The 13,049-nt window shown below is 43.6% G+C and overlaps 1 protein-coding gene across 3 annotated transcripts in view; it reads left to right on the top strand.

Annotated features, from left to right (window-relative positions):
• paqr7b (progestin and adipoQ receptor family member VII, b) overlaps positions 1–11,277 on the top strand; it is a 47,559-nt gene extending 36,282 nt beyond the window's left edge. Inside the window, exons 4-5 of one of the 3 annotated variants that reach the window (XM_088997852.1) lie at positions 1,125–9,708; positions 10,215–11,277. In XM_088997852.1, the coding sequence (XP_088853978.1) occupies positions 7,655–9,676 (2,022 nt within the window). In that variant the 5' untranslated portion in view covers positions 1,125–7,654 and the 3' untranslated portion in view covers positions 9,677–9,708; positions 10,215–11,277. Of the gene's footprint in view, positions 1–1,124; positions 9,738–10,214 lie in introns of those variants that run through there. The other 2 variants (XM_088997851.1, XM_088997853.1) reach the window with 2 other exon arrangements.
• Positions 11,278–13,049: the final 1,772 nt, after the last annotated feature.

Raw genomic sequence — 13,049 nt, forward strand, 5'->3', positions numbered from 1 at the left:
AGTACCACCTGAAAGTCTCATGGAAACTGTGAATGCACCACTGAGAACGATCCCGACCGGAACGATCACGGAAACCAATGAGCTGATATACACCTCAGCATCAGTGATCCTAGAGATGCTTGGCTACAAGAGCAACCATGAGAGCCACGAGATTCATTACCCACCATGGAAAAGACGGTTGGAGGCCAATATCAAGGCGGCTCAGAAAGATGTGAGTCAATTGACGGAGACCCAGAGAGGTGTGAATAAAAGGCCAATACCCAAGAGGTACATGCAGATAACCATACCTGAAGCACTCGAAACTGCCAAACAAAGGCTCCAGGCCTTGTCCAGTCGCCTAAAGAGGTACACGAAAGAGAATGAGGCCAGAAGAATAAACAGGCTGTTCGCAACACAACCTGCTAAAGTGTACGCTCAGTGGCAGGGTTCTAACAGCAGAGCAGGCTGGAAACTGAAAGATACTGGAAAGGCATATGGGAGAAGGAGGTCAACCGTAATAGCAGTGCACTGTTAGGGTAATTCGCCATACAAATATCTCTAAACATCGCTCTGTAGTCTTTGTTTACATTTTGAACTTCCTCATACGTCATATCTTGCCTACACGATGTCGCATTTTCATTACGTCACATCCTGTCGCGTCATTACTATGCGCCGCATAAATACTCCTGCAGCCCGTTCGTCTCTCTCTCTCTCTCCATGCTCGCTCCTCCGTCCACACCGCAATGCCCGTGCTCTCCCAATTAAATCAACTTTCTGTTCAAGACCTGGCTCCCTGATGATTTAACCATCGATGTCCATCTACACCCGTCGAAGCAATGAACCAAGGGCGAACGATAAAAAATAACCCAAATTCTGGCGCCGAAACCCGCGCCTGTTAGGGTAATTCGCCATACAAACATCTCTAAACATCGCTCTGTAGTCTTTGTTTACATTTTGAACTTCCTCATACGTCATATCTTGCCTACACGATGTCGCATTTTCATTACGTCACATCCTGTCGCGTCATTACTATGCGCCGCATAAATACTCCTGCAGCCCGGTCGTCTCTCTCTCTCTCCATGCTCGCTCCTCCGTCCACACCGCAATGCCCATGCTCTCCCAATTAAATCAACTTTCTGTTCAAGACCTGTCTCCTTGATGATTTAACCATCGATCTCCATCTACACCCGTCGAAGCAATGAACCAAGGGCGAACGATAAAAAATAACCCAACAGCGCCGGTCGGGTCCGAAGCGGTTGAGGGTTGCGTGGTGGAAGCGCCTCTTCATTCTGACCTGACCACACGGTTGTGTTTTCACGGGTGAGTGCTGCTAGCATGCTGCTATGTTGGGCGAATGAATGTGGAATCCTTTGTGGCCAGAAAGATTTCTTTGCGCGTAATCCACGTATCAAGGCTACTAACGCGACTTTATTGGAAGATATCGTCCGATTATAGCCCATGTTCAAATTATGGGTTCTATTTCTGATGATCGGGCCAAGGCGGGTCCCCATTAAGTCGGGCCTAAGGTGTATTAATGGAAAAATACACGCGACTGATCGATCCTAATGTTTATCGAGATATGTCTGGTTTGCCGCGCCCTGGCTATCATACTGTAAGACCAGAATAATTCTAATTATAATATTCACAAGGGATGGATTTTTGGAATTCACTGTACGCGAGGGCCGGAAGTGAAATTGGGAAATTGAGAGATCTTTTAATTTCACTCCGGAGGTTTATTGTTTTAAATAGCATCAGCTATAATGGTTGTCGACAAGAGACAAGAAGCTCCTAGCTTTTGGTGGTCGTCTGCTTGTATCCACAAGAGCGACGAGGATCGTTCCCTCGGCGAGGCCTGCTTGTTGACGGGATATTGTGGATTACCGTAATTTCAATTCATTCAATTCATTCACCAACACTAGCACATGGTCAACAATGCTAGCCATTGCTACGGGGTTTCCCAGGGAGTTTCATTGTCCAGGGGGCAGAGGGTGGTCGGCTGGAGGAGGGGGGCATTAGGGGGAGCAGTCTTTGTGTGTGTTCTTGTCTTCCCTTTTCGTGTTTTGTCTTTCGTCCTTTTGTGCATGCATTGTGTGTTTTTATGTATTGTTGTGTATGTTCGCGCGTTGTGTAAACTTCGCTAAGAAAAAAAAAAAGAGGGAATGGGTGGTTTGCCAGCAAAGACTGCAGACAGACCCCCCATCCTTCTTTCTCTACCCGTAGGAGGGGGATGGGTGGTCTACCAGGAAAGATGTGGACAGACCACCCATCCTTCTTTCTCTACCCGTAAGAGAGGGGTAGGGGGTGAATTCACAGCCACATTCTGAGATCAGCAAATTGATTCATTCGCGAATAAGTTAATAAAGGAAAATAAAATTAATAAAGGGCTGCGTTAACATTCAGAAACATGTTGTGTATAAAAGACATTCTTCCTGCCGAATTTGATTCTGCCGCGAGGCCTCTCTTCTCCACAGAACCGAGGCTGCCTTGTCATTAGAGGACTCGACCGGAGTGCTATGGAGTCGGCTGTCCTGTCTCATCGGGAGACCTGTCCAACCATGCAGCGAGGAGACTTTCGTCTCCGCTCGACGTCCTCATGATTGACATAACACTGTTCCTTTTTCCATAGCTTATTGACGAATGCCGTCTACTTGAAACAAAAAACTGAATTAACTAATTAATTAGACTGAGTGAGCAAATAAATGAAGACAGCGGACAAATGAATAGACATAAGCCGAACTACAGTGAACGTGTAAAACTATCAGCGTTGAAATTGTGCCACATTGTTCTCAAGAGCGATTTGAACATTGGCCATTTGCGTTTTGGAGTTATTTATGACTGCTGGGATCTGGCCTGCTGTGTCTCAAAAACTGGGGGATGGTGTTTAAGTGAGACCATTGCATTCCTTAGGATAACAATCATGTATGTTTTTGCTCAAGTTTTTCCTCTATCACGGTTCAATTGAGGAAATAAGGATGTTTATCTCAAATTGAACTGAAATCAGCAAGATAGATGTTGCTAGATTCAATGATAAATGATTATGATTAATTCACTCTTTTGAAGCTACATGCCCTTTTCCATGAAAGACAAATCATTTTGAAATCCTGATTTGGGCAAATGCGAAATGAAATGGAAATTGTATAAAATGACAGAATCAAAGAGTGACTTTATAAAATTATAAGTTTAGTTTGTCAAACAGAGCTGAACCTTGTTCTGTATACAGCTTGTTTAAGCCATTTGAAACAAGCCAGAGTTATTTACGATGCCTCTTATCAAGGGTTTTTGTCAGCACAGAGCTTCAAAGAGGGGTTTAAAAGACCCAGAGAAAATTCTGAGGCCCCACTGTGCTGGCTCGTAAACGACGGTTCAATTGGAAAAAGTAAATAAAATGGTCAGTAAATTGGGCTGAATAACAGGAACATTTATCTTGAATTGGATGGAATTGGCAAGGTAAATGTAACTAAATTTGCTGGTGATTAAGTCCTTACAGAGATTCACCAGTTGATATTGTTGGCCATTTCATAGAAGGAAAGTTATAGATTTATTAAGATAATGATTGTGACCTGATCATTACACTGGTTTTGACCTGACAATTGTCATCCCCTGAAATCAAAGAGCAGATTTGATTCATAAAAACGATAAATTTAATTTGATCGGATGCACCTTTATTAGTTTCTGAGCAGAGAAATTAATTTCAAAAGGAAAAGATGGAGTTGCAAAATTTGATGACTGAACTTTTTTCATTATGCTTTTTGTGCACATGATGTGTAAAGCAACAATTCGCAAACAGAGCTGGGATGATGGTTGAAAGATTGTTCCATTTGCAGGATGAATTGATGAACTGTGGGGTGCACAAGCCATTTGCATCCACTCATCCTGTGATTTTCATCCGGAGTATCATCCGAACCGAATTTGCATTCTTGGTGTTTTTGGAAACAAAGTTTAATCTCTGCTCCAATTGTCATAGGAGATCCAACAAAGGAGAGGCCGCAATGGCTGGTGGGATGCACCTGCAGAACTAGAGTTGGCACACCCACCTGATGATTTGGGATCGATGACAAAGCCCATATTGAGAATAGTTTTGTTTTCCAAAAGCATAATGTGTGGCATTTATTGTAATGCATGACAATTTTTATTGCACATATTTCTCATCCAACCATCTAGCGAGCAACGAATTGTTACAATTAGGCTTGATTGAATTGAAAGTATTCAATGTTGGAGATGCAATGGAGGAAATCCAACGTTTATTAAGACAGCATGCAGATGCTAATTTATCTTCTGGCTGCCTTTGCGTACAGTGATGACATTTGTCAGTTCAAAAGTAGTTTATAGTTACTACTAAAAGTGCAGGATAACCTGTCAAGATTGATTTGATTGTGAATTATTATCATTATTATTATGAATTGGATGCAGTGCACATTAAAGTAAGTGACTGCAGTGCACATTAAAGGAATTTCTCGCCGGTAAGAATGAAATTGGCAAATGAGTTAAGTGGGCAACGATGTCAGCCAGAGATCCAGGCGAAATCAGATGTGTAGGGCTTCCACGCTAACCAGCTTCTTTCAGAATTGAGAGAAGGAGATCCTTCAGAAGGGGAGGACTCTTGCGGAATCCGTGCCAGGGTGGCCGCAGATGAAGCTGGGTTGCGCGAATGGATGTCCTACGCAGAAGCGAAACTGACTGTCAACTGGTGCCCTCCAACTGAATGACAAAAGGCGAGTACAAGATGACCATTTACTCAGATCGCCATAATGTTGACGACCATGTCAACTTGTGCAAATTGTAGAAGGCTGTCCTCCACCCATACAATTTGGCGACATGCAAATGTCCACCAAAAACACATTTTTGCAGATATGATTTGCTTGGGTGCCAGAAAAGGAGTAACAGCAGGAGAAGCTGTGCTCAATGTACAAAATTTTCGTGATATTCGCTACATGAATTGGTTCTCGTGCAGGTGTTGAGAGACATGCCAAAATTTGGCCTCCAAAATTTTTGACCAATGATTGACAGTTTTATGCAAATTGATGATCCGTGCAATGTCAAAGAAGGATCGTGTTCCGCGCAAACACGTTCCCAATTGGCAAATTGAGACTTTTCATGTCTCAACAGGGGGGAGTGGCAATAGCCTAGATCATCATTGCCAAAATTTTCATCTTTGTGGTGAGTGATGTTAGCTGCAACATCATTACCACAACAAAGTGGTGCCCTCCAGAAATGCAGATTCACTAACAACTAACAAACACTAACCAACTAAAATCTAACAATAACAATGTCTGCCATTTCTGTGAGAGAATACATTGCAGAGAACTAAACGATGAGACAGATTTTGATAGGGAAAGAAACACCAAGAAAGGGTGCTGTGCAGAATGAAACCGTCCCTTCGACATGTGACCTGGCACAAGTCTTCTTTTAGTCTCCACAGGACGGAGCTGCGGTCTGAAGAAGATGACGTGGGCCACGCCAAAGTGGGATGGACCGGTTGCAGAGCTGCTAGCCGTCTTAGCAGCGACAAGCTTCGTCTGTACTCGCGAGGACACCACACCGTTCGTCAAGAAGATTCCCGACGCACATCACTGGAGCCGACAGATCACACACCTTTTCCCATTCACCAGCTCAGCCGTACCACACCCTGGGGCCTGCTTGCGGCAAATGCTACAAACAATTTTGTTCCTACTCGTCATCCTGGTGATCACCATCCAGGATCCCATGAAGATTTGACTATTGTAGCTAGCGAATGACATGACTTTGATTTGAGAATGTTTCCATTGTGATTTTCTTTTTTCTTCTTTCTGTTAACCTCAACCGATGTTAAAAATGTTCGTCAGGGGGGAGATGTTAGGGTAATTCGCCATACAAACATCTCTAAACATCGCTCTGTAGTCTTTGTTTACATTTTGAACTTCCTCATACGTCATATCTTGCCTACACGATGTCGCATTTTATTACGTCACATCCTGTCGCGTCATTACTATGCGCCGCATAAATACTCCTGCAGCCCGTTCGTCTCTCTCTCTCCATGCTCGCTCCTCCGTCCACACCGCAATGCCCGTGCTCTCCCAATTAAATCAACTTTCTGTTCAAGACCTGGCTCCCTGATGATTTAACCATCGATCTCCAATCTGCCAATTATTAGAAATCTGCCTTAATACTACGTATTTTCAATTTCGGGAAACATTTTGTAAACAAATTCATGGTTGTGCTATGGGCTCACCAGTTTCACCCATAGTGGCTAATCTTTACATGGAAGAGATGGAGAAACAGGCCCTCACATCCTTCCCGGGGACAAAACCTAGACACTGGTTTAGATATGTGGACGATACTTTTGTCATAATTAAGAAACAAGAAATTCAATCCTTCACAGATCACCTCAACTCTGTAGACTTCAACATTAAATTTACTCGTGAGGACATTCAAGAGAACCAACTAGCCTTCTTGGATTGTAAAGTAATTATAAAAGAGGACAGAGCGCTAAAAACAGAAGTCTTTAGGAAGGCTACGCACACTGACCAATACTTACTTTTTGACTCTAACCACCCTTTACAACATAAACTAGGAGTTATCAGAACCCTCCAGCATAGGGCTAAACTAATACCAACTAGCACTGAAGGTAGAGAAAAGGAGTCAAAACATATCAGGAGAGCACTCACTAACTGTGGGTACCCTCAGTGGTCATTCAACAAATGTCAGAAAGAAAGAATAGCGAACGAAACCAATAATTCTCAAGATTCAAAAAGGAGAGGAGTAGCAGTACCGTACATTGCAGGAGTTTCTGAAAAATTACAAAGAGTCCTTTGGCAACATAAAATTCCTACTTATTTCAAACCGATAAACACGTTAAGGCAAAAATTAGTGCATCCAAAAGATAGGCTACCAAATGAAAAACAAAGTAATGTAGTTTATTCCATACATTGTAAGAATGAAAATTGTAAAGAGCAGTACATTGGGGAGACTCAACAAATTCTCAAAAAAAGACTTTATCAACATCGCAGGGATAATACTAGTGGGCCTCAATCGGCAGTACATTTGCACCTAAAAGCTAGCAACCACTCATTTGACGACAATGAGGTTAAAATCTTAGCGAAAGAACATAGATGGTTTGAAAGGGGGGTAAAAGAAGCGATTCTTATAAAACAACAAAATCCTTCATTAAACCGGTCTGGTGGGGTGAGGTTCAATTTGGATCGTTCATACAATAGCCTGCTTAGGCAAAACAGGTTAGGCAACTTTCGCAATGCTGATGAGGGTCGTTATGCTGATGAGGTGATACCGGGGGGAGTGGGGGTAATAGGCCAGTCGTTAGTCAGGAATGTAGGAACAATCAGTGGGGCCACAGGGAGGGGTCCCCTGCCCCCCCCCCCAACCTGAGAGTAGGGACCTATCATAGCTGTGTCCGGCGCCACCATGTCTGGACATTAGGGATATATAAATGGGGCCGATACGACCAGTCAGACTTTAGTTCGCTGACGAAGCCTCTTGGATAGGAGGCGAAACGTCCGAAACCTTCACTTTTGTACAAATGACGGCTGAAGAAACCTTCTCATCGAGCGGCAGATATACTAGAAAGAGTCTCAGGTATGAAAAACTGGACGGCACCAGGCCCGGATATGGTCCACACCTACTGGCTAAAGAAACTCACAGCTCTCCGTGAGCGCCTAGCAGCACAAAAAAACAGTTGCTGATGGATGGGACTCACCCAGGATGGCTAACCGAAGGGCGAACAATCCTGATCATGAAGGATTCCTCAAAGGGTGCAGTTCCTTCCAACTATCGGCCAATAACCTGTCTCTCCACAACATGGAAGCTCATGTCATGCATCATTGCGGCTAAGATAAGTGGACACATGGATCAATACATGAGCAAAGCACAGAAAGGCATTAGTAGAGATACTAGAGGTGCCAAACATCAGCTGCTGGTTGACAGAACAGTCGCTCAAGACTGCAGGTCCCGACATACCAACCTGTGCACAGCCTGGATTGATTACAAGAAAGCATATGACTCGATGCCACACACATGGATCACTGAATGCTTGGAGTTGTATAAGGTCAACAGGACCCTGAGAGCCTTCATTGCAAACTCGATGAGGATGTGGAAAACCACACTTGAAGCCAATGGCAAGCCACTAACGCAAGTGTCCATCAAATGTGGCATATATCAAGGTGATGCACTCTCCCCACTGCTGTTCTGCATTGGACTGAACCCCCTCAGCCAGATAATCGCCAAGACAGGCTATGGATACCGCCTCAGAAATGGAGCTACAATCAGTCACCTCCTCTACATGGAAGACATAAAGCTGTATGCTAAGAGCGAAAGGGACATAGACTCCCTGATCCACACAACCAGGATCTACAGCAGTGACATCGGAATGTCATTCGGGCTGGAGAAATGTAGTCGGATGGTGACTAAGAGGGGCAAGGTAGTCCACACTGAAGGGGTCTCACTCCCTGAAGGAACAATAGCAGACATTGAAAACAGCTACAAGTACCTCGGTATACCACAGGCCAATGGCAACCTCAAACTAGCAACAAGGAAAGCGGCAACGACCAAATACCTCCAGCGAGTGAGGCAAGTCCTCAGAAGCCAGCTCAATGGTAAGAACAAGACCCGGGCAATAAACAGCTATGCCCTGCCAGTGATCAGATACCCTGCAGGAATAATAAGGTGGCCAAAGGAAGAGATTCAGACCACGGATGTTAAGACCCGAAAACTCCTCACCATGCACGGAGGGTTCCATCCCAAGTCCAGCACCCTGAGACTGTACACAAGCCGTAAGGAAGGAGGCCGGGGACGAGTGAGTGTGAGAGCCACTGTCCAGGATGAAACATCCAAGCTCCATGAATACATCAAAGAGAAGGCTCCAATGGATGATGTACTCAGAGAATGTCTCAGACAATGGGAAACAGAGGATGAGGTGATGGAAGAGGGACAATCATGGGAGGAAAAGCCCCTACACGGGATGTACCACCGAACCATAGCAGAAGTGGCTGATCTCAAGAAGTCCTATCAGTGGCTAGAGAGGGCTGGCCTAAAGGACAGCACAGAGGCACTCATCTTGGCTGCCCAAGAGCAGGCCCTGAACACCAGAGCCATAGAGGCAGGGATATACCACACCAGACAAGACCCAAGGTGTAGGTTGTGCAAAGAGGCACCTGAGACAATCCAACACATAACTGCAGGGTGTAAGATGCTGGCAGGGAAAGCCTACATGGAGCGCCATAACCAGGTGGCTGGCATAGTCTACCGAAACATCTGTGCGGAGTATGGACTGGAAACCCCAAGGTCAAAATGGGAAACACCTCCCAAGGTGGTGGAGAATGACCGAGCAAAGATCCTGTGGGACTTCCAGATACAGACTGACAAGATGGTAATGGCCAACCAACCAGATATCGTGGTCATAGATAAAGGGGAAAAGAAAGCCGTTGTCATGGATGTAGCGGTCCCGAGTGATGGAAACATCAGAAAGAAGGAACATGAGAAAATCGAGAAATACCAAGGGCTCAGAGAGGAGCTGGAGAGAGCCTGGAAGGTAAAGGTGACAGTCGTGCCTGTGGTGGTCGGAGCACTCGGGGCAGTGACCCCCAAACTCGACGAGTGGTTGCAACAGATCCCGGGAACAACATCGGATATCTCGGTCCAGAAAAGCGCAGTGCTGGGAACAGCACGGATACTGCGCAGAACCCTCAAGCTTCCTGGCCTCTGGTAGAGGACCCGAGCTACAGACAGACACCACCCATGGTGGGTGAGACGCGGATTTTTTATTATATATATATATATATATATATATATATATATATATATGGCGGGGTTAGCACACCGGCTGCACAGTGCAGAGGTCGCCGGTTCGCGTCCCGGTCCGGCCTCCCTGTGTGGAGTTTGCATGTTCTCCCCGGACCCGCGTTTTCTCCGGGTCCTCCGGTTTCCTCCCACCCTCCAAAAACATGCATGGCAGGCAGATTGACGACTCCAAATTGTCCCTAGGTGTGAGTGTGAGAGTGACTGTGTATGTCTTTGTGTGCCCTGCGATTGGCTGGCAACCAATTCAGGGTGTCCCCCGCCTCGTGCCCGAAGACAGCTGAGATAGGCTCCAGCAACCCCCGCGACCCTAATGAGGAATAAGCGGTACGAAAAATGAGATCATATATATATATATATATATATATATATATATATATATAGTAAAGTGTCGTTATATCTGTTCGGTTCTAATTCTTGTTTCTCATCTGGTTCGGTGTTCAACGAAGTTCTGTGATGAAATACCAGCGAGGACGATAGATGGTGAACAAAAAACTACTTCATTCTAGTGAAACAAAAGGAGAACGTCGCTCATCGGGACGGGAAGCCAAGAGAACACGAACACAAGAAGAACAAAAAGCACAAAGAGAGCAAGCCCGCCCGCTCAGACTAGTTTTGAAAAGACACAGCAGCGATCTGTTGTCCAAACAGCTACGGACAAGTATAGGAAGTCACACAGCAGCGATCTGTTGTCCAATCAGCTACGGACACGTTTGTTGGGAGAACATTCAGACTGAAAGTTGATACTTGTTACATCCTGCTTTCACAACGATTCAACTAATAAGCTTCATAGATCCATGTAGACTCAATTAAACATGCAATAACATAATATGTACTGATCTAAACATGAAATAACATAAAATGTACTAAGTTAAACATGGAATAACATTATGTTTACGAATGTGCATAAAAACACTATCAATATCGATATCGTTTATATTGATAATACTGCTTATTACGACACTATTTTCATTTCCCGTGCACATTTCTTGTCTTTTTATGTATAATTAGTTCCGTTTAGTACGATTCGTAGTTTTTACGATAATCCGGTTACTACGGTGCTCTTTTTCATCTCCCGCCGGCCATTTCGCCATCGGTCGCGCCATCGGCCTCGCCATTGGTTGACTTGGTCACGTGACCAAGTCACGTGAGTTTGTTACGTGACCAGCTCCCGTGTAGCAGAGCCATTTCCATTTTCAGACGGCAGCTCGTGTGTAGCAGACGAGATTGAAGTGTTTGTGTTAAAAGGTAAAAATGGGAAGCAGAAGAAGATTGATGACTTTTTAAAATTGCATACATAATACAGTAAGATGTAAGCGTCGCAGTTTCCCTGTTGTGTTATGTACATGCCCACTGTACTGTATATGAATGCAATCGTTTTTTTGCAACAATGTTTATTGTTTTGTCTGCTGAAGCGTGATGATTTTGAAAATTACTGTACATTCCATACTGTGTATTAAAGGACAACCGATCACTTTTTATTCAAATGCAAAACACCAATAAAAATGACTTCACGACAAGACGTCTTGCATTGCTTGTGAATCCAAACAATGGTTTCAGATTCGGATAATATGCTTTCTTGTTACACATCCAGTTATAAATATGATTCAAATACACTGTAGTTCTGAAGAGGAAAGCATACATGTTTGCAATCGATTAAAGATTTATATGTGCCATTTTGAGGCAACATTGGGGGAACATCTCTCACCCAAAAAAAAAGAGGCACAAAATGGCGAGCTCATGGCCAGCTCCGTTTCTTATATGGCGCTTGGATGCCCTCTTTTGGCGGCTTTTGTTAATGCAGTTCGGCGCAGGACAGATATATCGACAGTACGGTTATATCGACATTTTTTCTAACTCCCGAGAATATCGATATAACGAGACTTTACTGCATATATATATATATATCGATATAACGAGACTTTACTGCATATATATATATATATATATATATATATATATATATATATATATATATATATATATATATATATATATATATATATATACAGTAAAGTCTTGTTATATCGATATCGTTTATATTGATATTACTGCTTATTACGACACTATTTTGATTTCCCGTGCACATTTCTAGTGTTTTTATGTATAATCAGTTCCATTTCGTACGATTCGTCGTTTTTACGATAATCCAGTTACGACGGTGCTCTTTTTCATCTCCCGCCGGCCATTTTGCTATGTTTATATCGATACAAAAGATAGTTAAGGTGAATCGATATTTGCTGAGGCGTTTCCACACAGTACCACCATTATCGAAATCTGTATCGGTTGCACCGTTGGTCGACTTGGTCACGTGACTTGGTCACGTGACTCGGTTACGTGACCAGCTCCCGTGTCTTGCAGTGGAGCAGACGCCATATTGCTACCGTCTTCAACCATAGCAAAAGGAAAGAATCCAACACGAAATTAAAGCCAAGTATTCCTCAGAAGATTCCCACAATGACGAGGATGACGAACCGACAAAGACACAAGCGTTGCAAGGTGTTACGGACGTACAGTCTTACTGAGAATCCAGAAAAAAATGCATCAGGTTTTTTAAAATTGTTAAACAAGATTGAATCGTTTGTGTTAAAAGGTGAAAATGGGAAGCAGAACAAGATTGAAGATTTTTTTTAATTGCATAAGATGTAAGCGTTGCAGTTTCCCTGTTGCAGTGTTATGTACATGTACACTGTATTGTACTGTATATGAATGCAATCGTTTTTTGCAACAATGTTTATTGTTTTGTCTGCTGAAGCGTGATGATTTTGAAAATTACTGTACATGCCATACTGTATTGAAGATCCACCAGTCACGTACCAGCTTCCGTGTTTCTGTCACAATAAAAAGAAATCGTCCCTCAGCTTGGAAATGATGTGCACTGTCGCTGCTATAGCGGGTCGGTCTTTTTAATAACAAAACGTAGCAGATATCACAAACAGATACAAACAGCTCAGCCATTCTATTCAGACACTCTCTCGTTGTCGGGTCCTCCCAAGCCCCAGTCACGTGACCAGCTTCTGTGTTCATCCTGTTGACGTGAGCACAATAAAAAACGGCGTAGCAGAGCTTATATACACTACTGTTGTTCAACACCAATTTCAACCATGGGGAAACGTAAGAATTATGATATCCGAACAACATACAAGGCAATTGTGGCTGTGGAGGACAATCCAACTAGCAAATCCTTCATCATGAAAGAGTTTGACGTGACGTGCAACAGAATACTTCATCAACATAAGTAATGTAAACTTTGCAGTTTTGGTTTTTCATTCATGTATTTAATC

Source organism: Hippocampus bargibanti, linkage group LG06 (assembly GCF_051943395.1).
Source record: "Hippocampus bargibanti isolate YZ-2025 linkage group LG06, ASM5194339v1, whole genome shotgun sequence".
Lineage (NCBI taxonomy): Eukaryota > Metazoa > Chordata > Actinopteri > Syngnathiformes > Syngnathidae > Hippocampus > Hippocampus bargibanti.